At 36.9% G+C, this 24,188-nt stretch overlaps 1 protein-coding gene across 2 annotated transcripts in view; it reads left to right on the top strand.

Annotated features, from left to right (window-relative positions):
* LOC134531772 (growth factor receptor-bound protein 14-like) overlaps positions 1 to 24,188 on the top strand; it is a 648,199-nt gene that overhangs the window by 66,298 nt on the left and 557,713 nt on the right. The window contains exon 1 of one of the 2 annotated variants that reach the window (XM_063367666.1): positions 5,470 to 6,370. The exons of the other annotated variant lie outside the window; for it this stretch is intronic. Coding sequence (XP_063223736.1) covers positions 6,286 to 6,370 — 85 coding nt within the window. The 5' untranslated portion in view covers positions 5,470 to 6,285. Of the gene's footprint in view, positions 1 to 5,469; positions 6,371 to 24,188 lie in introns of those variants that run through there. 2 annotated transcript variants of the gene reach the window in all.

Genomic DNA, 24,188 nt, shown 5'->3' with positions numbered 1-24,188 from the left:
CCTATTCCATGTCATACAAGAAAAAAATTAGCACGGAAGCTTAGTTGCAACAGGGTATCAAAATATTTGAATTAGCAAGTCGGAAATGCAGTTGAAAAGCCAATTTTTGAAGGTTCTAAATAAATAAAAACTTTTGTAGTTTTCGTTTCATAGGCATTTGGAATTAAGTAATTTTGAAAACAAATACAAACATTATTTCTTAAATGACGCTTGATTCTCATCAGATAAATTATAAACACTAAACAAACTCCTTGCAAATAAGTAGGTACTGTAAAAAAATAACAATATTGACAAATAGAACATATTAGTAGGCCCTACCAACCTATGACTAAATTTCGAAGAAATGTATAAGTTTAAGAATTTATGTACCTACATAATATTAAACTTGAAACTATCCGCACAATAAAAACCTAAAAATGTTAGTGAAATTATTTTTTTTTTATTTGTCATAATACCTAAAAAAAGTATGTTTCTAAAATGAAACAGAAAGTATAAATAATGACCAATTTGACAAAAAAAAATTACTACTCGAATGACATTGAAAACATACAAGTGAAATTTAAAATAATTATGGGTGCCATAGGTAGGGAGAAATATATATATAGAAGAAATTAAATAAAAAAAACATGTATAAATAAATTTACCTTGCGATCAACCGAACAAAAAGTAACATTAGAAAAATACGTATTTTTAGAAAAATTCCACTGGAACCGTACATAAAAATGAGCCTATGTCACTCTCCAGCCCATAAATTATCTCTATGCCAAATTTCATGGCGTAGCAAACAAACACTCGCATTTATAATATTAGTTAGGATGTGCAAACTATAAAACGATTAATAAAAAATCTAACAGTGACATCTACTGGTGTATTGAGGTACTACGATGCAGAGCTATAATTTTTCTTACTCTCTACTCAATTCATTACAATAGCAAAACGTAACGTAATGGCTTGAAAGCTATTGCTCGGCAGACATAGAGGAATGACACTAACAGTTTGTAAATCTATGACACACATTACATAAAATTATGATATATTTTTTAAACCCGTTTAAAGTTTTTTTAGACAAAAAATAGTCTATGTTCATCCCCAGGGTATAATCTATCTCCTTGCTAAATTTCATTACGATCCGTTCAGCCGTTCAGCCGGGAAAAGGTAACAAACAAACAGACATACAGTCAGACAGACAGACATAGTTACTTTCGCATTTATAATATTAGTATTGATATAAACTTTTCAGGTGACGAAGGTTTTGGGGTCTATGGACCATGAAAATAAAACTATTTAAAAAATTTCCGAAAGTCGCACCACGTTAACAGTTACAATAGGTAGTCTTTCTTTGAAATATATCCAAAAAATACTTATAATATTTTGCCAATCCTTAGTTTACATTAAAATTTGGAGATAGCGTAGAGTTCTTAATACTATAGAGACACAAGAATTTGTTAGCTTACACATATTCCATACCATGTTTAATAAAATAATTTTGAGGTGAAAATTTTGCTGTTAAATGTTGAATAAGCTCAATAAGGTTAAGTTTTGTTTGTAGGAATTATTTGCAGACTGATTTCTGTCGTTTAAGCAAAAACAAATATCCACACATATGCTTAATGCTATCATATGTTTTTGAATTTTTTTAGGTGATTTTTGCTTTAATGTATCTACTTTACTAAAAGGATTAGTTTGAAAAATACTTAAAACATAGCGCCGCTTTTGTAATGATTAAAAGAGTCAACTAAATGTTAAATATTTTTTACGCTATGTTTGTTCCAACACAATTTTCCTAGCTTATAAATTACACAGGCCAACAAGAAGAAGTTTATTTGTTTCTCAGGATTTTGGAACTGATTTAAGCTATATTTAGGGCTTTGAATCAAAAAATGAAATTAGTTATTTTTTTATCAGCTCTACTTTTTAAGATAAGTGTGAAAAAATAAGTAAAACCACCTGCTTGACTCAAGCCACTTCGTCACAGGGATACCCCAGACTGGAAATCCCCACATCGTCACTGGGATACCCCAGGATGGGAATTCCCACTTCGTCACAGGAATACCCCAGGCTGGGAATACCCACTTCGTCACTGGGATACCCCAGGATGGGAATCCCCACTTCGTCACAGGGATACCCCAGACTGGAAATCCCCCACATCGTCACTGGGATACCCCAGGCTGGGAATTCCCACTTCGTCACAGGAATACCCCAGGCTGGGAATACCCACTTCGTCAATGGGATACCCCAGGCTGGGAATCCCCACTTCGTCACTGGGATACATCAGGCTGGGAATCCCATTCTTCATTTCAACGCTTCAACTAATTTTGAGGTCAGTTTGTGAGTTTTAGCCGCGCAGGATAGATCGAAGTTGATAAAAATAAGTTTTAGTAGAAGAAGTTGTGTAAATATTCCTGATGTGTTTTGCTACATATGCGGAGAACACAAATTAAAATATAACAGGAAGACTGTTCGTGACCTTGTAAAGAGAGCTTATCATGGATACTTTGGTGTTAAGCTCGGTGATCAGGATACATCCTGGACACCGCATCAGGTTTGTAAAACTTGTACAAATCATTTACGCCAGTGGACTAGCGGGACAAGAAAAAGTTTGGTATTAGGCACACCGATGGTTTGGAGAGCACCCAAACACCACATCGATGACTGTTATTTCTGTCTATTAAATATTACTGGAATCAATCGAAACAACCGTAGCAAGTGGACATATCCTGATTTAGTCTCTGCAAGACGCCCTGTCCCTCACTCAGAGGAAGTACAGATCCCAGCATTTCACCAGCTTCCAGAGCTTTCTGAGGACTAGTGTTTATAACCACCCTTCTGATACTAATAAAGATGACAGTGATTATGAGAGGATGTCAAAAATTCCTCAAAGTTTCAACCAGCGTTAGTTAAAAGACCTCTTCAGAGATCTTAACCTGTCAAAAGAAGCTTCTGAATTACTGGCTTCCCTTGGGTGCAACATGAGTATTACGGTGCACTATTTACACAACCACCTGGACCGTTTTTCTAAAAATTTAGGAGGTACAAGGCGAAAGATTTCATGAAGGTATCATAATTATGGAGGATCGCTATCAAGGAAGATGGGATACGCACATGATGGAAGATTATTGCTGGAGTTTAAAAAGACACTGTTCCAAAGTAAGTTCACGAAAAAAACTTCCGAAGTGTTGAATGACTAGTTGGTTCCATCGATGACTTGTTACTGTCTTTGTGGGTATAATAATATTAGTATATTCTAGTAATATTAATATAATATAATAATATTTGTGTAATTTAATAATAAGAATTTCATGTTTAATTTTTATATTTGATTCATGAATTTAATCTAAAATAACGTAAAACGTGCATTTCTAAAACTTAATATCATAGATATTTGACCTCCCAGGCAAAAAAAAAAAATATGGCCATATTTGAATTCAGGGCACCAAATTCATATGAAATCAGTTCCAAATACCCAGGCACCAAAACTATTGCTGGCCTGTGTTATAGGTAGTTGCGATTATATCTTGTTAGTTGTTATGACTATTCAATTTTACAAAATATATTCCAGGATAGTTTCAGTACCATAAAGTTTACTTTGGAACACCAATACGTTTAGTACATCCTCCGATGTTTGCGAAAGTGTGTGTGTGTGTGTTTGTGTGTGTAGACACACACACGGGTGCATGTTGCCACACGTGGATCCGCCATCTTGACGACTTTGGCTCGTGGCTATAGCAGTTTCTGGATGCACGCGCATTGGACTTGTCCACTAGTCAAATTTACGTTGTGCGATGCGAATTTATTTCATTGCATTTCTGGTGCATACTAAAAAAACAAAATACACTCAACGCGCCTAAAGAAATAAAATTTCTAACACGTAGGTATGATGATAATTCCGGTCTAGGGGGAAATGTCACAAGTTCAGCGTTGAGGCATTTACATGCGACGTGTTCGGTACTTCTGTTGTTCGACTAGCCCTGAGAAATCAACAGTACTACCTTTTTAAACTGTATCATAGTTATCTTTTAAAAAGGGAAAAATATTTTTACATTTTCCCCTAAAATGAATGAATACTTTTCGTACATTTACCACGCTTGACAATTTTTTTAAAAAATATTTTACTTTAAATTTCATGTCCGAGTTTCGTATGTATAAGATTATTTGATACATGAGAGCACATGGAATTTACTCTGAAAGATTCGCTCACATTTTTAGTATGAATAAATGGTAGTTAATTTATGTCTTGTGCGTTATGAATTTATTTTAAATTCTAATGAACAAATCAATATCTATAGCTAAAATAAATTGTAATATGCTTCCATGGACTTGTTACGTTACTAAAACATTCCCATTGGTGTTTAATGCACAGGATAGTATGTCCCTTTACCAGGGGGGTGACAGTAGATAGGACAAACTGAATCCTTAAAAATGAGATCATACCATGTTTCACCAACATCGGAAAAAAAATTACAAATTTTGATCTCTTTAGTTTATTACATATCCAGTTATTACATACGGCCATCTTTGTATTGTCTCGTGGTAATAATGGGATTTGAAAGTAAAAGTATATATTTTTTAAATGTAACTGAAAAATAGATGATGCGTGGCATATTGCCGAAAATGAAAATTAGAGCACGTTGGCCTGTCGTTCTCCATATTACCTGCTAGGGCTGCTACTGTAGTTTTTGAAGTTGAAAATTAAAAAAAAAAAAAACTAAAAATGGAATGGAAAATAAATATAATAAACAGAAATAAAATTAATTACTAAACGATCATCAGTGTCAATCTGGCTGTATAATTAATTTGGACTTTACGAGTGCAGAAATATATAACATAAGTACATACACTTGTTGAACCTATTTCAAGATTGATTGGTGGTCATGTGGGTAAAGGCGTCATAGCTCGAAACTGATAATTGAGAGTTAGAATCTACCGTAGTTCAAAACTTTTTTTTTCTATTGCGGAAATAGTTTAACGTCCCATTATAAGGACTAACATAAAGCAATTTTACAATATCAGTAGCTTTTATCGAAAAAATATAAAATATGACGACTTCAAAGGTGCCAACTATCACACGCTAAACTTTTCTCAGGTTGTATCTGGCTGTAATTTTTTCGTTGTCAAGTTGCAAAGAAATGGTATGATCGCAAAGGTTTTGTTTACAAATTTAAGCAAACGATCATTACTATGGGAGTGGCGCCTCTCCCTTTACTTACTCTATGAGTATGTCGCTGTAAAATGAGTTGAACTGTGCCACGCAGGGAAGCTCCCTGGAAGCAGGTAGAAATTCACGGTCCCCTCCCTTACTCGCGTGTCTGTTTTGCTCTCTTCATTCTGCCGCCTCCCCTCCGCCCCCCCCCCCCCCCCCCCTCCACCTTCTGCGAGTTCGGCGCAAAGCGCGCCAAGCGAGGCGCACGGCGAACACAGCCGAGCCGAGCCGAAGCCCTCCCCGCCAGCCAGGCAGGCAGGCAGGCAGGCGAAACCCGGCCGAACTGCGCGAGTGTGTGGCACGCGCGCGAAGCGTTCCCTGTTCCGTCGGCGTCACTCCAGCGACGTGTTCGCCGACAACCCGGCGGTGATTGTTGTTGTTTCTTTCGTGATTATCGCGAGCCGTTGGTACGCGTGCATCGGCGGCGGCTCTCGGGCTTCCTCCCTCCGACCGCCTTTCTCCCTCCCCTCTTTCCCCGCGTGTTGACTGGGACCGTTGTGGAGAAGAAAAAATAAAAATATATATATACATTCGTGCGTGGAATCTTCGGGAAGTGGTGCGTCAAGTGGAACATCGTTCGCGTGTCGTGGCGTGTGTCCGTTACGCTTCGCGAACAAGCGCGTGAACTTGGCGGGAGTCGTCGGGAGGAGTTCAGGGACCTTCCAGCTGCGGTCGGTTCCCCCGCAGTACGATTTTTTTTTTCGTTTACACCTGAGACACCTTAGTTTTCGCGAAACAGGTCGCCTGGTGTTTTGTTTGGCGTGAATTGCATTGTAATAACCAGCTGTGTTTGTGTGTGCGTGATGAAAGGGTCGCTGTTGTAGCTCAGGCACAGCTCGCACGTACCTACCTGTGACGTCACGGTCGGTTCGTCAACCGCGCTTCAACTTGCGTCAGAAAAAAAAAGGGAAGGGGGGGAAACGACGGTCAGCTGACGAGAATGGTTTCGCGCACGTGTTTCGCGCGACGTACGCAAAAGTTGCGTCAGTTTTCGTAAACGTGTTGAATATTCACGCTGACCGCTTGCGTGGTAAGTGCGGTACTGAATTTTTTTTTTTTTTTCCCTGCTGACTTTCTGACATGTGATGTCTTCGTTCGTGGACATCTGCGGATTGAGAATAGTATCAGTACCACATCACCACCACCTGCACAGCTGCATACATCTTGATTGTAAGTAGATTAATTTTTTGAAAATTGCTACCAATTTTTTCCCCCAAAGGCATTTTTGTACGCACAATTATTTAACATATTTTGTCAAATGGAGAGTGTGCATAATGCACAAATGAATATATTTTAACGGTATATATAAATGTTTTACGACGGTTTGTTTAGAACAGTTAACCAGAACCTAGCAAAAATTGTAAACCAAAAAATTTAAATATTAAATTACATACTGACAAATGACAGAAATGTCGTGGTAGTTACTAGTGCTTACCTATTGACATTCAAGTTTCATACTAACAGAAGCCAAAAAATTATAGTCAACAAATAAAAAAAATTAAGAATATAATCCTAATTATTATTTATACTCTTGCCAATCTTGTACTCTCTCTCTCTCTCTGTCATTCTTTCTTCTAGGTTATGTGTTAGCTAATTTAGAGCCCCAAACTGGGACGAAGCATCTGCGAGTAGAGCCCTTCAGGTGGTGAGAAATTGTCGCCTGTTCCTAGGCCCATCGAGAGAAGCCAAAGGTACGGGAGCACATAAATTTGTCAAGCCCTTTCCCCATTACTTTATGTACAAATTTTTCAAACCCATGTCTGTGAACGTGATTTGGAAAACAACTCCTTAACTATTAAGTTTTTCAATAAATATTATTACCAGTGGAATTATAAATTTCGTCCTACTATCAAGGTAAAAAAAGAAAAACAAAAAAATAAATGTAAACATCCGCCTCCGTTCGTGCTCGAGTCTCGGGCATTTCGTCCCCTCCCCTCTCTCCCACGTTCCTTCGTGCCTGTTCCAGAAGGAACACAGGTTTCCATTCACGTCTGCTGGTGTCGGCCCACGCCCAGGGGCATCCTCTGACTCACTCCACGTGCGGTGTTTCCTTCAGTGACGTCACGTCACATTCCCCTCGTTTCTTCTTCTTCTTCTTCTTGGGAAGGGTGGTTGTCGGGGCATTTCTCCTGCCGCGCGTTTCTCCCATCCTCCCTTCCACCCCCCCCCCCCCTCATACGTGTTCAATCTCTGGCAACGATCGAACACTAGGCTTCTTTATTTTGGTACATGCGTCTGGAGCGAAGCAAGAGAGTTTTTTTTTCTTGTAGCGTAGCTTAGGGCGTTTACGTTTTGAAAACGTCTCGTAGCGTGTAACCACAGAACTTCTCGGGGTAAGTTGATAAATAAAAATGCCTTCTGGCTTCCCGCACCGCCTTGTTTTTCTTCTTCTTCAATAGATCGTCCGTCGATAAAATAGTACTTTTGTTTCTGTGTGTGGCTCGTTCCTTGGTGACACGGAAACGGATCATGGGATCCGCAAGATATTTACGTGCCACTGTCCGTTGGCCGTTTCTACAATGCACGTGATAGTAACAAATTCCAACCAATGAGATTGAATTTAACAGTTACAAAAAAATAATTTTAATTGAAAAAGAAAATTGAGATACGAGAATATAACAGTCAGGATTTACGTAGTTATTAAAAATAAATAAACCTCTTGGCATTCCTGTATTTGAAAAAGAAGAAATAACGTATTTAAAACGTAAAGAAACGTGACTTCCAATTCGGCCAAATACTGGGGTTCTATTTGTCGCACGGAGTAACGTAAAAGGCCCCGCTTCCGTGTCACTGTTAAACGGGCCTTATAGTCACCGATGTCAGGATACATGCCTGAGTTTTCCCGAACGCGGCTCTATTGATTTGCCATTTTGAAGTCTCTCTCTGTTTCAGGGCTAATAATACACACGCCTTTGGGCGTAGATCCTAGCATAGGGGGAGGGGCAAGAGGTTCTGCCCCCCCCCCCCGCCTCCAGAGATTAAGAAGACCCTCACTGAGGGGTTCGCTCACGCTTGCAAAATCGTGACTGTGAAACGGCGTTGATAAACGTAAATATCAGATCGATATTTTATGGAAAAAGTTTTTGTATATTTTAAAGTTTTCTGATAATTGTATCCATTCGGCCACAATATGGGCAGTGTTAACCGCACGAGCGTCGTAGCCAGAGATGACTTTTGTCGGTTAAAACCAAAACTATCGGGCCCCCCTTGCGAGTTGATTCTACAGACAGAGAGGAGGGGGGGGGACCATATTCTAGGAGCTCGAGCACCAAAAATATATTTTTATGCGTGTGTTTACCCTAACAGTATGACAAAAATTACCGCATTCCAAATACAATTCATTGGAAACCTTACAAGTATGAAATTTATTTTATCACTTTTACAGTTATTGACACGGTATATTTAGTATGTATGTGTGTGTGTATATATATATATATAATTGTGGTATTTGAAAAGTTGTAGGGCCTACATTAAATAATGGGAAAGGACTCTGAATACACATGTCATATACAGAAATGGTGAAAATTAAGATTTTTTTAAAATCGTATTTAATAAGTAAAACAAAGTTCAGAGTAGTTAGCACTTCACTTGGTGAAAAACAATGGATTCTAATCGTGAACTGATTTGATAACGATACAGATAAAACCAGACACGTTACGCAACAGTGATGAGCCACTTAACTAGCAAGATATCTGAGCGGGTTTATATGTATTAGGAAATGTGCCATATGAGTATTTAAGCCTCGACTTCAACACATTTTTTTTCTGCTAGTTGCATATATTTATGTAGAAAATTTTCAAAATTTCAATGTAAAAAATTTCGCAATGATAAGCAAACGGTGATGGGATGTACCCAGCATTAAAATTTTGGAATGGCGAATGATTGGAGAGTTTTTAGGTGGTTGGGATCCGCGGAATAACGTTTATCATTCTCATTTCACGATTACTATTGTACAAACACAAGCGGCTCTGTGAGGGACTTTCGGATTCAGGAAGGGCCCTATGCCCCTCCCCCCTTTTTTCCGATATCATCCTATGTCTCACAGTTAAAAGGGAAGTACATAAGTACAAAAAATCTTTATTTAAAAATTGATTAAAAGCTTTTTTGACGCCTTGAAACGTAAAAAAAAAAAAATACACCGTGCATTGTACAGTAGCATTTAGAAAAACTCAGATTACAAATAAAAAAATCTAATTTACTTCAAATGTCAGGTGTGGTCTGGAGTAGATAATTTTTGTCTTCGCTCCAATTATTTTTTAAATTATGGTATTGCCACTGTGGACCACAAAAAAAAAAAGATATCACTTAACATGTATTGCATAACTGACATTATATGCTACAAAACACGAAATGCAAAGCTAATGTAGAGGAACATCGGTAGGCATTGTACTCGATAAAAAAAATGGCATGAAAAATGCAATTACCTGTGATGGCGGTAGTGATCACTGAGGTGAGGGTTGCTGTTTAAATCCCGAGAAATCGACGATTTATGAGCATCACACTATAGTCTTGAAGGTTTTCTTTCTGCTCTCCAGGTTGGGAAACCAGCATTCTGAATCTTTATAATATCGTTGATTGAAGACATTAAAGACTGGTATACTATGTATAAATTATTCGCGTGAACACACATCTACGAAGAAAAATTTCCCCCGAAGCCTAGCAGTCGTATATTTTTCCAAATAAAACATATCCACATAAATTATGAATATGAGGTACAGTGGCTCACTCTGCTTCCCACATTTCAACAAAACTAAGAAATGTAAAGACATTATGTCCTTTTTGATTTATTGAAAAAATACATATTTAAATTTGTTATTTTTTTTTAAATTTTGTTATTTTTAAATACTTCATAAAATTTTTTTTCTACCACGTACAGAATGTAATAGAGATAACATATAAATGTTTTTAATTTGATATATAAATTTATTAATAAATATATATGAAAATATATAAAATAATTTGATTGTTTGGAAGGACGTTAATGTAATAAATAATATGCAGGCCAGTTAGTTTAAAAAAAGGCAATCCATTTTAGAAATTTAGGATACATGTTATTTTTAAAATATATATTTTCCAATATGAACATTCTATATTCCCAAGAATTGAATTTTTTTTCTTCTTATTTTGTATTTACAGTTTTCTTATACGGGTACAATTAATTGTAAACATTTCATTTGGTGGAATCCATGATCGTTATCAGAATCGTGATGATTCTGCGGGAATTAAAGACTGTATATGTGTATGTGTATTTTTATATAAACATACGTGCACACACGCTGAATCATGTGCGGTTTGTGTGACGTCAAGTACAGCGACAGAGGCTGTTGTTGCGTCAGCGGGAAGCGAGCACGGTTCGCTACGGGAAGCCTAAGATTCACTGCCATTCAGTCAGACGCCCGAACAGTTCCGAACGTATCTGCTCGTGCAACTTCGTGGCCGGGATGTATATCAAAAAAATACCTTTCGGAGGAATTGTTGTTCATTTCTACGGTTTTAGAGAAATTTAAGCGTTGTTTACTTAAAAATACCTATATTTTATTTTAGTTGCGATCACATAAATTTGAGAAAACCTGCTATCCCGTGAAAAAAGAAACTAATTTTTGTGATAACTTAAATCATTTGACAGCGATTTGACGTTTTTTTTTTAAATATAATGTTATTCTCCTGACATAATTAAACTTTCACTTGTGTTTCGATAAATAATCTATATGCGAGGACCTTATTTATGTAACTGACATAACCTACCATAACTTCAAATGTTTCAACAGCAAAAGAATGAAAAGCGAAGTGGGACGTACACGGAATATTTAGGGATCTGACTCGGGGTCAGTGAACATAAAGTTTGTCGTTCCCGGTACAGCTCTCCGGACGCCGCTGTGGGCGAGTGTACGCACCGCGCCTGCGCAACGAACGAGCCGGGTTCATCCGGCGGTTGCTGGGCTTCGCCCGGTGATTCACTCGTCCTACCCGCGCGGTTCTGGCTGTCCGCGGTTTTCCCGCCAGTTCAGCCGTCCCCGCAGCCGCGGCGGTGTTGCCAGATTCACGGCGGGTTGAGTTGCCGGCGCGATCGCTGGGATCCACACACGACTCGGAAACACACAACTTGGCTCAGTCATAACTCATAATTCTCGGAAAATCTCTCATATCTTAGAACTGTCGTAAGCTAGAAAGATCATAAATTAGAAACACATAACGCCTAAACAAACAACTTAGAAACGCCTTAACTTTGAAAATCATAACTTAGAAACACACAACTTTGAACTGACATAACGTAGAAAAACACAACATTGAACTGTCACAACGTAGAAAATCACAACATTGAGCCATAACGTAAAAAAAATCATAACTTATAAACACGCAACTTAGAACAATCATAACCCGGAACTGTCGTAACTTAGATACACAACGCCGGACCACGCCTTAGAAACTTTATAACACTGAAACACAGAACAGGCATAACTTAAACAATTCTGTCTTGTGTGTTTCTAAGTTACAACAGCACCCCCAGATCCTGCTATGGCTGGCCAATACCCAAACAAAGCACACGAGACGCGGCACGACGCCATAAAATTGTTGCGATCAGACACGAGGCGACAACTTCGAATGACTGCTCCAAAATGGTCGTAAGCAGACTGATGGCTGCAATGTTCTGCGCATGCGCGAGTATAAAAAAAATTGTCATAAAATTTGCATTGACATAGCGTAGTGTGCACACCCTTATTTACTATATGGTCGCGAGTTTATAACGACTAATACTGGTTTTCATCGTTACTTTAATTTGAGTTAATATTGCATTGTAAATAATTTTAATTGATGTTTTTTCACTATGGAGCTGGATGAAGATCGATTGGTATGTTTATTACAGGAAATACATACTTTTATACAATCCATCTTTGAAGGAATATCATAACAATAATTTGATTTTGAAGAATATGGGAAAAAAAAACGGAAATACGGTGTTAAGTTGTCGCGAAGCATCGTGTGGTGTCCGTGTCACCGTGTCGCGTCACGTCGGATTCTGTGTGTGCTCAGCCTTAGCCTTCCCTAAGCCGTACCTCTCCCAATCCAATAAACTTAGTTTAAAGTAACGTTAGAGAGTAGAAATCGCTAGCGCCTAATTTACGTCCGAGCGCCCAACCGTGCAATGCATGCTAGAAACAACTTCCAGCCCAGCCTATCTCTTCTCCTGGACAACACTCTCTGTCCTGTCTAGGCTCCGTCTCAACCGCCATTTTTATTTATTTTTTTCCCCTCATTTTTATCTAAGGGTCGTTAATAAAATTTTAACTCTAAAAAGGCGCGTGGCCAATCCCCGCACAAAGAATTCGAAGCACTTCCTGCGTGTTTATGACTAAGCGTGTGAGCTTCGGTCGTAGACGCACGCACGTCCTTCCCTGACCCGGACCACTCCCAACCCAGTAAACTTAGTTCAAGCTTGGGCAAAGGAAAAAAAGAAGAAAAGAAATTAAACACTCCAGATGCAAAAAAAAAGTTTAAACAATCCGGGAGTTTCCAGAAACGCCCTGGCACATTGCCATTGAAAAATTGGAATATTTACGACCCTTAAAACTCACAGACAGGACTGGTTCACAGTGCCGTTTTACGGTAGGGTGAAATCTAATCCGCTTGCTTCTGTGACCTGCCCTCTGTTCGTGTTGAGGACCCAAGAACCAATAAATGGAGCCCCGATTATTTAGAGTGCTCGTCGGTCGACGACAAGGTCATCAATATTTAGGTGGGTCGCACCTGATTAGGTAATTACTTCTTCTCCTTGTTTATAACTGGCTCAGGGTCGTCGAGGGCGTGTCAAGAATCATTGCCATCCAATCAGCAATCTGCAGCAGATGTGTTCGTGCTCCGAGTGAATCCGACAAATAATTGTGCGTCCACCAATGAGATATGAACTGTTTTTTTTTTTTTTTTGCAAATGGAACATAAATACTCACGTAAAATGACAGATATTTGTACATTTGTACATTTACACGAAAACAACCGTATCACTACATAATACTGGGTTCGGATTCTTACCCGGGCATTTATGATTTGCGTTGTCCCAGTATTTGTTAACCGTTGCCTGAATAGCTTTCCAGCATTATCTGCGCGCATTTATAAGCATAATAAAACACAATAAAATCAAATTATTTAATATTCGATTATTATCATCATGGTTTAACAAAAATTAAGTTTAATTGAAACATCAATTAAAATATAAAATTATGTGACAAATTTTCTAAGAAATACTCAGTTATTATCTCAAAAGAGTAACCCCATAGCCACGTGCAGTGCAAAGTTACATTCTCTTCCTTGTAGTATTGCAAATTGATTCTTGGCAACTGATTTCAAAAGGAATCTTTTTAAAAGCACAGATTGTTTTTCTGTGTGGATATGAGGATTCTACACGGGTGACCAAAGTCTTGCAGCTGTCATAGCGTTATGGTGAGGGGCGTGAGTGGTAAGGAGGAGGAGGAGGAAGTAGGAAAAAGAAATTCTTATAAGCGGGGCGCGACGTTTATCTTCTAGTGCTATACCCGTTCAAAATATGTTTATCATGTAGTGTTTATCGAGCTATACGCAGGTACGCATATCAACGTCATTACTATGATAGATGTTTTCAAAACATTTGGTGTCTGTTCCGAGCAACGGGTTTCCAGCGAACTATGAAGCCCAGTTCGCAAAATGTTAGGCATGAACTATACATTTGTGTATGTACACACACACACACACACACACATATATATATATTTAAGCGAGTTACATACCCTCGAAAAACGAATATTTTAATCTCCTGCCGCAAATTAAATTTGAGTTAGGCAATTTATGAATTGTTTTTGTTTTAATGAGTTTTAAAATTTAATAAGAGTTGGTAAGCAAAATATCGCTCTCTTATACGATATTATTTGGCACATGAATATCATCGTACAGATTTATGTAACCAACAATCAATTTTAATTTTTTTTTATAGTTTGGAATTGTTGTGTGCAGTTATTTCGTAGGAAATATATGGAAGTGTACAGTTATTTTTAGGCCAGCGTTTTACTGCCAAGGAAGTTTTATATTTACATTAGCTGTAGACAAAGGTGACTTTCAACTGCAAATTACATAAACATCTTGCAATTTATTATGAACCCTTTGATTTATTTGACACTGTTAAAAATATGAAGTAAGGTAGCCTACAGATGATGGTAAGAAATTTATATAGTGCAGGCAAACACACATGATAATCCTCGGTACCTTTTATAATAATTAGGTCTTATAGGTACCGTAGGTAATATATTCTCTGAGTTGCAGCAAGAGCTTTATTTCTGATGTATCTTAAACGAGATAAAACTCATTTATAATACTTTTTTTTTCACTGGATAAACGCTATAATATATCATTTATATTTAAAGGAAACCATTTTAAAACCCTTAGTTTTTAGAAGACATTTTTTTACTAATTTCTGTATTATTTTTACGGAATCATACACAATCACTATGCGGGATTTAGTAATATTATCAGTACTTTTTTTTTTTTTGCGGGGATAACGTGGATGTTGCTATCGAGCCACAATGGAAACGTCGTGGTTAGAGACCTGCAAAATTCGCGGTTTCGATGGCCTTCAGGATAGACTGCACATACCCCTGAACACTCGGGCAAATAACGCAAGTTCATTGGCTGCCGACTTGTAAGTCGTCTCAGCTGGTTTGTCTGTGATTCGATCCTTCTTTGGTTGAGAGTTTATAACTGGTTGAGATTCGTCCAGATGAACAGTAAGCCAATAGCAAAATTATCTAAGAGGTAGGCCTATATGTGTTTGAATTCTAGCCTATCACCGAATGAATCCGCGAATTTTGCAGGTCTCTAGTCGTGGTATAAGACAAAGAAAGGGTTGGAGATTCCACGGTACGTCTGGCAACACCGGGCCGAGACGAGAGTTTTTTTTTGTGCCGTCATGTGACTGATGCCGACACGGTCCCGGTCTTTTTTTTTTTTTTTTTTTTTTTTTCCATTTCTCTCCTGCCCCTGCCAAGGTGTAGTTAATTGTCCAACCAGGACGCTCCGTTCACCTCAACGGCCTTGCAGTTCCTCGGAGCGCTTGTCAAGAGGGGGGGGGGGGGGGGGGGGTACCAGGCCGGGTCCGCTGCAAGCCGCCGCGGTTTGGTTTGTCCGCCATTCCCCGCGTTGCCGGCGGCGCAGTTCCGGGGAATGCCTTCGGAAGGGTCGAGGGCGGAAAGAGGCAACATTTTACATTGAAAACTTTTAAGTGGTCCTCCTAGTCAGGGGTGCACTTGCGTTAGTGAAGTGAGTGGGATTATAAGTAGAGCCACGGAATTTTCGCGGATTCATTTAGTCGCAAGCTAGAATGCAAACCTCCACACTGTCGCACTGTGTTCATGATTGGACCGCAGTTATCTGGACACGCCCCTCTACGACCGTGAGGCAACGATCACCAGCTAGGAGAGAAGTAAGCGAATCAGGCAGTGCCAAATAACAAGGATAAAAATATTCTCGCTAAGAAATCAACCAATGGGAAAGTAAACATGGGTCGAGCACACCTATAAATTTGAATTCTATCCTGAGGCCAGAGGAATCCGCGAAATTTCCGGGACTCTAATTATAAGTGTGACGCTCGCTGGTGCTTCTAGCGCGGTGTGTATATATATATATATAGATATATATATATATATATATATATACACATATATACATACACATATATACATACATATATATACATACATATACATACATATATACATAATTAAATAGCCTCTAAGTCCCCGTTCTATAATGACACGGAAACGGAGAATGATCTAACGGAACAGCGTTTCTACGAAGGCACGCAGATGGAGACGGACCCAAAGCGTATTATCTCGGCAGTGCTGAGCTCTTACGTTTACGTTTCTCCGGGCGATCACAGACCCCGAATATATATATTTTTAATTGTTCTTAATACGTTAATAATTGTTTCAAGTGCAAGAATATTTATATATTATGTGTTCTGATCTCGAAGTAACCATTTTTTTTTAAAAATTAAATAACATTGCGTCACCGTGAAATGCAATCTTATTGGTTGCCGTTTGTTACGTTCCCGTGCGTCGTGGAAGCAGCAGACAAGATAGTGAAATGTTCCAGGAGACCCGTCTCCGTTTCCGCGTCGTTGTACAACGTTCAGGCCCTGTCGTAGTGTCAAATATTTGTCTCCATTATATTTGACAATAGAGTTGGTGGGGAAGTATTGGACGGAAAATTGCTTCCAATTCTCTCCATTAAATATATTTGTACATATAGCCTTACATATGTTTTATATCATGTCACACAATCAAAGTTTATTTTTGGTCTAGGCTTACTCAAACTTTTAATTTTTTTTTAAAATCAATTTTGAATTTAAATAATGAAATGCATCAGTGCTGGATGAAATTTTTTAACTTGTTATTGTGTTTGTGAAATTAAAAAAAAAATTGAACATGAATATATTTAAATCTCTATAATATTCGTTATAATAAAATTAATTTTCTGAAAATTTTTAAGTTATAGAAACATATTTTTATTTTTAAACATAAAATGTTTTCGCATACAACATTCATATTAACATTAAATTTATTATTTAACTTTTTAAAACGCTTTAATGGGACGTGTGCTCTTCGCCATTTTAAGGAATCACTGATACGGAAACGGATGTCATTTCCGTTTTCGCTAGGCACAATATTGACTGGCCGATCGCATCAAACATCCAACATATTTTAAAACCTGTCCTCTATGCAAAAATATTTAATGGAAACTCTGATGACGTCATTACCCTCCAACTTTATTTGACACAACATATTGGAAGGTGTTGGAAGCGGAAATCTGACAGTGTGACGGGGCCTTAAAAGCGTAAGGCTGTGGACTGGCGCGCAGTCTTCTCGTCTTCCACAGGACAACCATGCTTTTAACAATCTGTTCAGGGTGTTTCATGCCAAAAAACGTATTTTAAGCCCTTTTAAATTTTCTAAAAACACTTTTTAAAAATTGAAATACGGAAATATAACTGCTCATGTACCCTTAGAGTATCCTTAATTGCTTTTAGTAATCAGACGCGCTCGGATAACTCGAGCAGTTATCAAATCGCTCGGCACACCGTATTTGTGCCCAGGCAGACGGGGTCCTTAATCCATCTGCCCAAAACACTTTTATCAAAACATTTTTGTCATCACAGATATATGTGTACGTGCTGTAATATCTAGAATAAAATAGCATAATACTCATTCCTTCTCCCTTCCTTTGAATAATTTGTTCAGTTTGGGACAGGTTGCTGCAATGCATTGACACGATACATCTTCGATGCTGCATTCCTAATATCTTTTGAAAACTTTGTAACGTTGGGAAAATAATCGGGCCTTATACCAATGAAGCTCACCCCACCCTCTCTCCAAGCACATTACATTGGAAACTGAGTCTAAGATGGCTTAATATTTGTTTCTGAAATGGAGCTGTTATAAATAAATATGGTTTACTGTATTCTCCACTCTCTGATTCTATTGCTGGTCTAGCGCCTCTATCCTTAGTTTGTAGCGTGAATTTTGCACGAATTCTGCCATTAGCGCTGTCCTTGTTTCGTTGTACTATGTTACCAGATTTATGGCATGGAGCTCAAAAGGTTTAGACACGACTTTATAATATATATTTAAATTTAACTGTAATTTAAATTTTGTAAAGGAAAATTTGGAATGAAAATTTTGGAAACACATATACTCGTTGTACTTCATCAAAAGCATTTACTTATACTGTTTTATTTTTACTTTTAAGGATAAATTATTGAAAGACGCCATCATGTTTTCTAAAGTTTTATTCATCACATTTTTCATATATTTTAATATTAAAGATTTAAGAACATTGCAATTAATTTAATGGAATTTCTTGTTATTAATACTGATTGTTTTACAATTGAAAAAAATAATTGGTGTTTAGCATTGTCTCATTTTTTTTCAGAGCGACTACAAGTGCAATAATAGTCACAGACACTATTGTATAGTCTTGGATAAATCCAAAAAAATAGTACATTAAAAAAACCTTATTTTCAATAACGATGATGAATAAAATTATATATTTAATGAAAAGTGCAGTAATATCGATCTGTCAATAGTGGGCGCAATTTACTTTGTACTGAAAACTAATAATGAGACAATCTATATTCAAGAATGGTTTCTGCCACCTACTAGTGATCTATAGTCCTCGCTCTGCAATTTTTCCCAGTGGGTTTTTTTTTCTCGCAGATAATAAACTTTTTTTAGTTTATTTTTATTTTTTGTGTGTTCAACCAGCCGACGTTCACGAAGCCGCGGTTGGGCGGTGTGAATTGGTGTCGAGGAGTTGGATTGGAGTCGTGACGAAGTTTTGCAGCTAATTTTTACCTCTAGAGAAAACAGGAGTTTCTCCTGGATTGTTTCAGTGAGCGGAATCGAGCTAAGATAAATATCATTCTACCCTTTTTCAATGATATGCAAGTGCTGCATTCGTCCACTATCTTGACCGAAGTAGTAACAAGGATGTCAAGTTGACTCTTCCAGACCAGTGCGTGAAGTGACGCATGCACCTTCTTGTGGATGTTGTGGGGTACATTATTAACAATTTCACAGGAACTGGCCTGGGCAGGTCTCCCGAGACATCCATGTAAGGAACGAATCATCTGGGACAACGATGGCCAACTGACTTTTCGCACGGTTCGCTTCAAAACTCTTTCAATAAAATATTCGTAGGTATACTCCCGTATACTAGACAGCTTTGTTTGCCTACACAGGAAAAAAAATTGTTCCTTTAAAAAGATTCATTTGGAAACCAGTTTCCTGGAAATAGCTTGTCCTATTAATTTTAATTGATGTTTCGTTCAAGCAAATTTTGTTAAACCATGGAAAAGACAATATAATATTAAATTATTTAACTTAATTTTGTTTTGCTATCCTTATTCACGTGCGCAGTTAATACTGGAAAGCTATTCAGGGAACGATTAAAAAAAAAAAAAAAAAACTGTAACTATTAGAGGTACCAAGATAACACAAAACATGAATTCCTGGGTAAGAATCCAAACCCAGTATTACTGAAAACACTATTTTGTAGTGATACAGTGTTCATGTGAATGTAGGCTTTTAAAATACCTGTAATTTTACATGAATATTTCTGTTCCATTTACAAAAAAATTTTAAAGTGTATATGATTAGAGTAAATTGTCAGGAGACACTGTTATGAAGTTATGGTATTCTCACAGAAATATTGAACTATATTATTTATTTTTATTTGTCTAATCTATAGGCCCTATATAGTTTCATGGTAATTTTTCGTAGTTGAAAAAAGTTATTCTTTATTCTTTTCGTAAATACGTTTTCTAAAATAAATATTTTTATTCGTTTCTTCATGACATGCCACGCATTATATTATTGTTTTGAAAATCGACTAGTCTCTAAATCTTTTCGCGAAAAATGCATGGCCTTAATGATTGATTGCACGTGTTCCAAATATTTGTGTACCCTACATATTTTCTTGACACTGTCGGAGATGTTTCATTTTTTAAAGTACATCGCGGCCACGCTTCTTCTTCTTTTTTTTTATGCGTATTTTCTTAGCTCTCGGTATACGACATTTGGTGGGAGTAACTTCGTGAATATTGCCGAAGTAACGAACGGAAAATTCGTAACAACCATGGTGTTGCCATTTGTGGCGAGTTTACAAATACAAAATAAAACTTTATAGTTTTAACTGTTACCCCATAACCGGGGTTTGGTAATTGTTTCAAGTCTTTTTGCGCTTTTATGAAACCGTTACATTATATAGTTAAAAACTTCGTTCGACAAATCGAATGATTCGATAGTCGACGTAGCTGTCCGGCAGCGAATTCTAGCGGTGGGTGCGGAAACTACTTTGTGATTCGTGTCCATATATGTAGTTGAAAACACAATTTGGGTTGTTTTTTTTCACGCTGGGTATTATATTAGACTTCTACGTTAAAATTCGTATCCAAGTTTCGTATTATAAGAGTATTTGCAACCTGAGGACACATGAATTTGTTCGTTACCGAGGTTTGATGTTACACGTCACTCGCGAGTACTGAAACACTCGCTCACATTTCGTATTTTGTTTTTTTTTTCTTTTCGCAAGTCGCCACTGATGCTTCGAATGACACGTCGCGTCGCTCGAAAATCAGGCGATGATGCAAGTTGTTCGTGATCGATAGACGACTTGCACTCTTGACGCCTTTATGAATTACACTAAATCTTTTTTTTCACAGATAGAATATCATCTAAATACTTACGCATATTTTGTACACAATGTTATTTATTAATGAGTATCTAATGTTGTAATTTTTTTTGTAGAGGAATAAAAATTGTCCTATAGTAAATTTTTGAAGTTGTCAAAAGTTACATAATAATTTACTATTTAGCTTCAAATTATTAATAATTTGTTTTTATAATTAGAACATTGGTTATGCTTTGAAGTTTTTAATATCACATGCAGAAACACAAAATTATAGAAGCTCAATAATTTGATATATTTTTATATCATTGAGTAATTTTAAATTATATTTACCATTGTTTTAAGATAAAAAGTTTATTTATATATTTCAAGACTTATAAATGCTATACGACAATTTGCAATATTAGCTTTTACAAATTGGTGGTTCGGGTTGTAATATGAATTTATATAAAACAATGAGTTAATGGAACGAAATTCGAAGCAGAATTATTCAGGAAACCACCCACTTAGCTTCTCTTTGGGAACAACCTGTTGTTCACAGCGGAGCGGAGACAGTTTTTCGCGAGGGTGGACTAGCAGGAAATGCGATTCACTGTGTCCGCTTTGGGAGGGGTAAGGGGCTGGTTTTTTTTTTTCGTCTTGTGTTCGCTGGCGCGTGACTGGCGCGTCTCTCGGGTCTTGGATTGTAGTGACAAGGGGGGAGAGAGAGAGAGAGAGAGAGAGAGAGAGAGAGAGAGAGAGTTGGAGAGAAGCCCTTTGGGAAACGATGCCGGAAGGAAAAAAGAAGAAGTGAAACATACTGCACAATCTGCGAGTAGTTCGGTGGAGCGAAGCTGCAACGAACGGAGAAGAAGAAAAAAGTGAACAGGAAAACTCGAGGACTGAAGTCTTAAAAATTTGGGAGACACACGAGAATTAACTACATGTTAGTTACAAAACATTATCAGTTTTTATTTATCTTTTCATGTAGTGTCTTGGTGGAAATGCAAAACAACCGTGTATTAATTTGCAGCACAGTCTAATATATATTAACTTTCGCCTGACACCAATCAATATTGTAATGTTTCGAAGTGCGAGTGAACATTTGTAGTTTCCCTTATACTTGATTTTGTTTTCAGGCAGGCAGTTTTGTTGATGTAGTGTTGAAGGAAATATTAACGGCAATTTTCATATCGTGCACGAATACATTATATAGTCAACTTTGCATATTATGTATGTTTGTTGAAGTGTGTTTTGATAATAGTGTTTATTGTAACATATTTGTTATCTCACCACACTTATACAAAATTGCAGTTAATTTACGGATTTTATAACGAAGAATTGAAAAAAAATAAACAAAGAGTTCTTCGGAATTTCAAATAACTGCATCTTCGTAGAAACTTCGCATTAAATCGACTTCCGAGTTGTATATTTCGTTCTTAACAAAGTTAAACGCACACACAGACAAAAGAATAGCGTTCTTGCTGTAGACTATATTTTTTAAAAATATTTTATTAATACCAAGAATATTCTTTTGGATTCGTGTCTAAAGTAAGTGAACTGTAAATAACGAAGATAGTCGTAAATTTACGAAGGTCCCTGGATAATTTGCAACCAGCTTTATTCGTAAATTGAAAGTGAAAATTTTCAACAGTGCAGATAACGGGTAAAACAAGGAAATAATGAAAGTGGGGAAAGGGGAAACTAAACGAAATTGGCTGGTGTAAGATTGTGGGCATCTTGAACAAGTTAATCTGTTATATATTGCAGTTACTTAACAGCTTTTCGAACGAAGAACATACCTATAAATAGCGAAGAGCTCTCAGTAAACCGTTACAAATTTTTCACTTTAAATTTACGAAGAACCTTGGTTACAAATTATTCAGGGATCTTTGTCAATATACAGGTACTAAGATCATTTAATTTTAACATTAATCTACATAAATAATCTTAGCATATAAAAGGAACAATAAAAAACTTGTTAATACTCTTACAAAAACACTCATATTTCACCCACGTCTGTTTTTACTCGCAAAACAAAACTCGGAATGTCGAAATACATTATGTTTATACGAAGATCCGGTTATCGAAAATTACAAAGAGCTTTCTTTTATTTGAGGTTGATTCTCCATTGAAAAATCCATGCATTTACTGTAATTTCTAACAGTGTAGCAACTTCTCCAAATTTTCGACATCTGAGTATTATGTTTCGCTGTAAGCAGGGTAAACTTGCACGTGGAAGGAATAATCGAGTGTTTACTGTGGACTCAACAAGTATTTCAGGGAGTACCGAGATAATTCTTGTAAGTTAATGTTAAAAACCAGTAAACCTCAGGACACGTACTTTTACGAAAATGCACGTAAATTTACGAAAATATATGCACCAGTTCTCTTCGAAAACTCCAGGTAAGAGTTTTGAAAGTGTAATACTTACGAACCATCAGTACACTCTAAAAAATTTAAACCTTTAATTTACGAATAACGCTGGTTACAAATTATCCGGGAATTTGCGGCTTTCTTTGTAAATTCACGGACACTAAGTTCACTTTCTGTATATACAGAATCCAAAAGAATATTGTTGGTATATAAACAATACATTAAAAAAATCTCTTGTTATGTCCATGTGTGTGTTTACCTTTGTTGTTTCTACGAAGATTAGTTATTTGAAATTGTTAAGAACTCTTCGTCTATTCGAGTTAAATTCTTATTCAAACGTCCATACAATTACTATCAGTTTACCTCCAACGGAATGATCAGTGTACATAACATTATAAATCATAAACCGTTGAATGGCAACAACTACCCACCCATATAGCTATCCCTACATAAGTATTGAGTGTGGGTTGTAGGTACCGAATTTGGTTTCCACGACTTTTTTTTTATCAGCAGACTGTGCACTGTTAAAAAATTTTACCGTAAATTTATGAAGAATAAATAGTGGTTAAAAATTATCCCGGGATCTTCGTAATTTTAAGAGTAATTAGTTTACATACTTTAAACAGGAATCAATTTGAAAAATAAAAAAATAATGTAAAACATAAAATAATAAAAAAAATTATCTTCGTAAATTAACATTCAAAAACTTGTTTAATCTACACTGAAAAACTTTAATCCTTCCATGTGCCTGTTTTGTCTCAATATAATTGTACAGGAGCCTCGAAAAGTTGGAATACAGCGTAGTTACTACGAAGATCCAGTTATTTGAAATTACTAAAGACTCTTAGTTTATTTGGGGCACTTTCTTCGTTGAAAAGTTCATAAATTTACTCTGATTTCTAACAGTGTGGAAGAATTACCAGCCGTCTTCAACGGCCCCGTTGCCTTCTCCGTTGGCGACAAAATAAAATAAAAACTTTCCACAGTTTCTTGGCAGCAGTCGAGCGGGTGGATCAACTTTTGTATATCTGCTGCGTCCTCAAGCTGATTAGCTGGCAGCCTTTCTTCGGTATTACCATAACACACCTCCTCCTCTTCTGGTTCTTCTTTCATCTGTTTCCATCCATAACTGCTGGAGTGATATTCCTGTGGACACCACTTCCAGGAAAGGAAATGTAGATTGGGTGGCAATCAGTTGATTTATAAATTAAATTCTTACCCAAACGATTTTTCGCAAAACAAACTTTGTACGTTGTCTCGTGCTGAAATAACACTTAAAAAAGGAGCTATGTTTTAATCCAGAAAAAAGTTACATAATAGTATAAGCTATACTTTCAATGTTATGTAAGTGGGACAGAAGAGTTTTATAAATTATGTCATCTTGCAATAATTTTAATTAATAAAAAGATAAAAAAATAATTGATAT

This window comes from Bacillus rossius, chromosome 5, assembly GCF_032445375.1.
Source record: "Bacillus rossius redtenbacheri isolate Brsri chromosome 5, Brsri_v3, whole genome shotgun sequence".
NCBI classification, from domain to species: Eukaryota; Metazoa; Arthropoda; class Insecta; order Phasmatodea; family Bacillidae; genus Bacillus; species Bacillus rossius.
The sequence above is the reverse complement of the archived record's forward strand: the minus strand, read 5'-3'. Positions and strand labels throughout refer to the sequence as shown.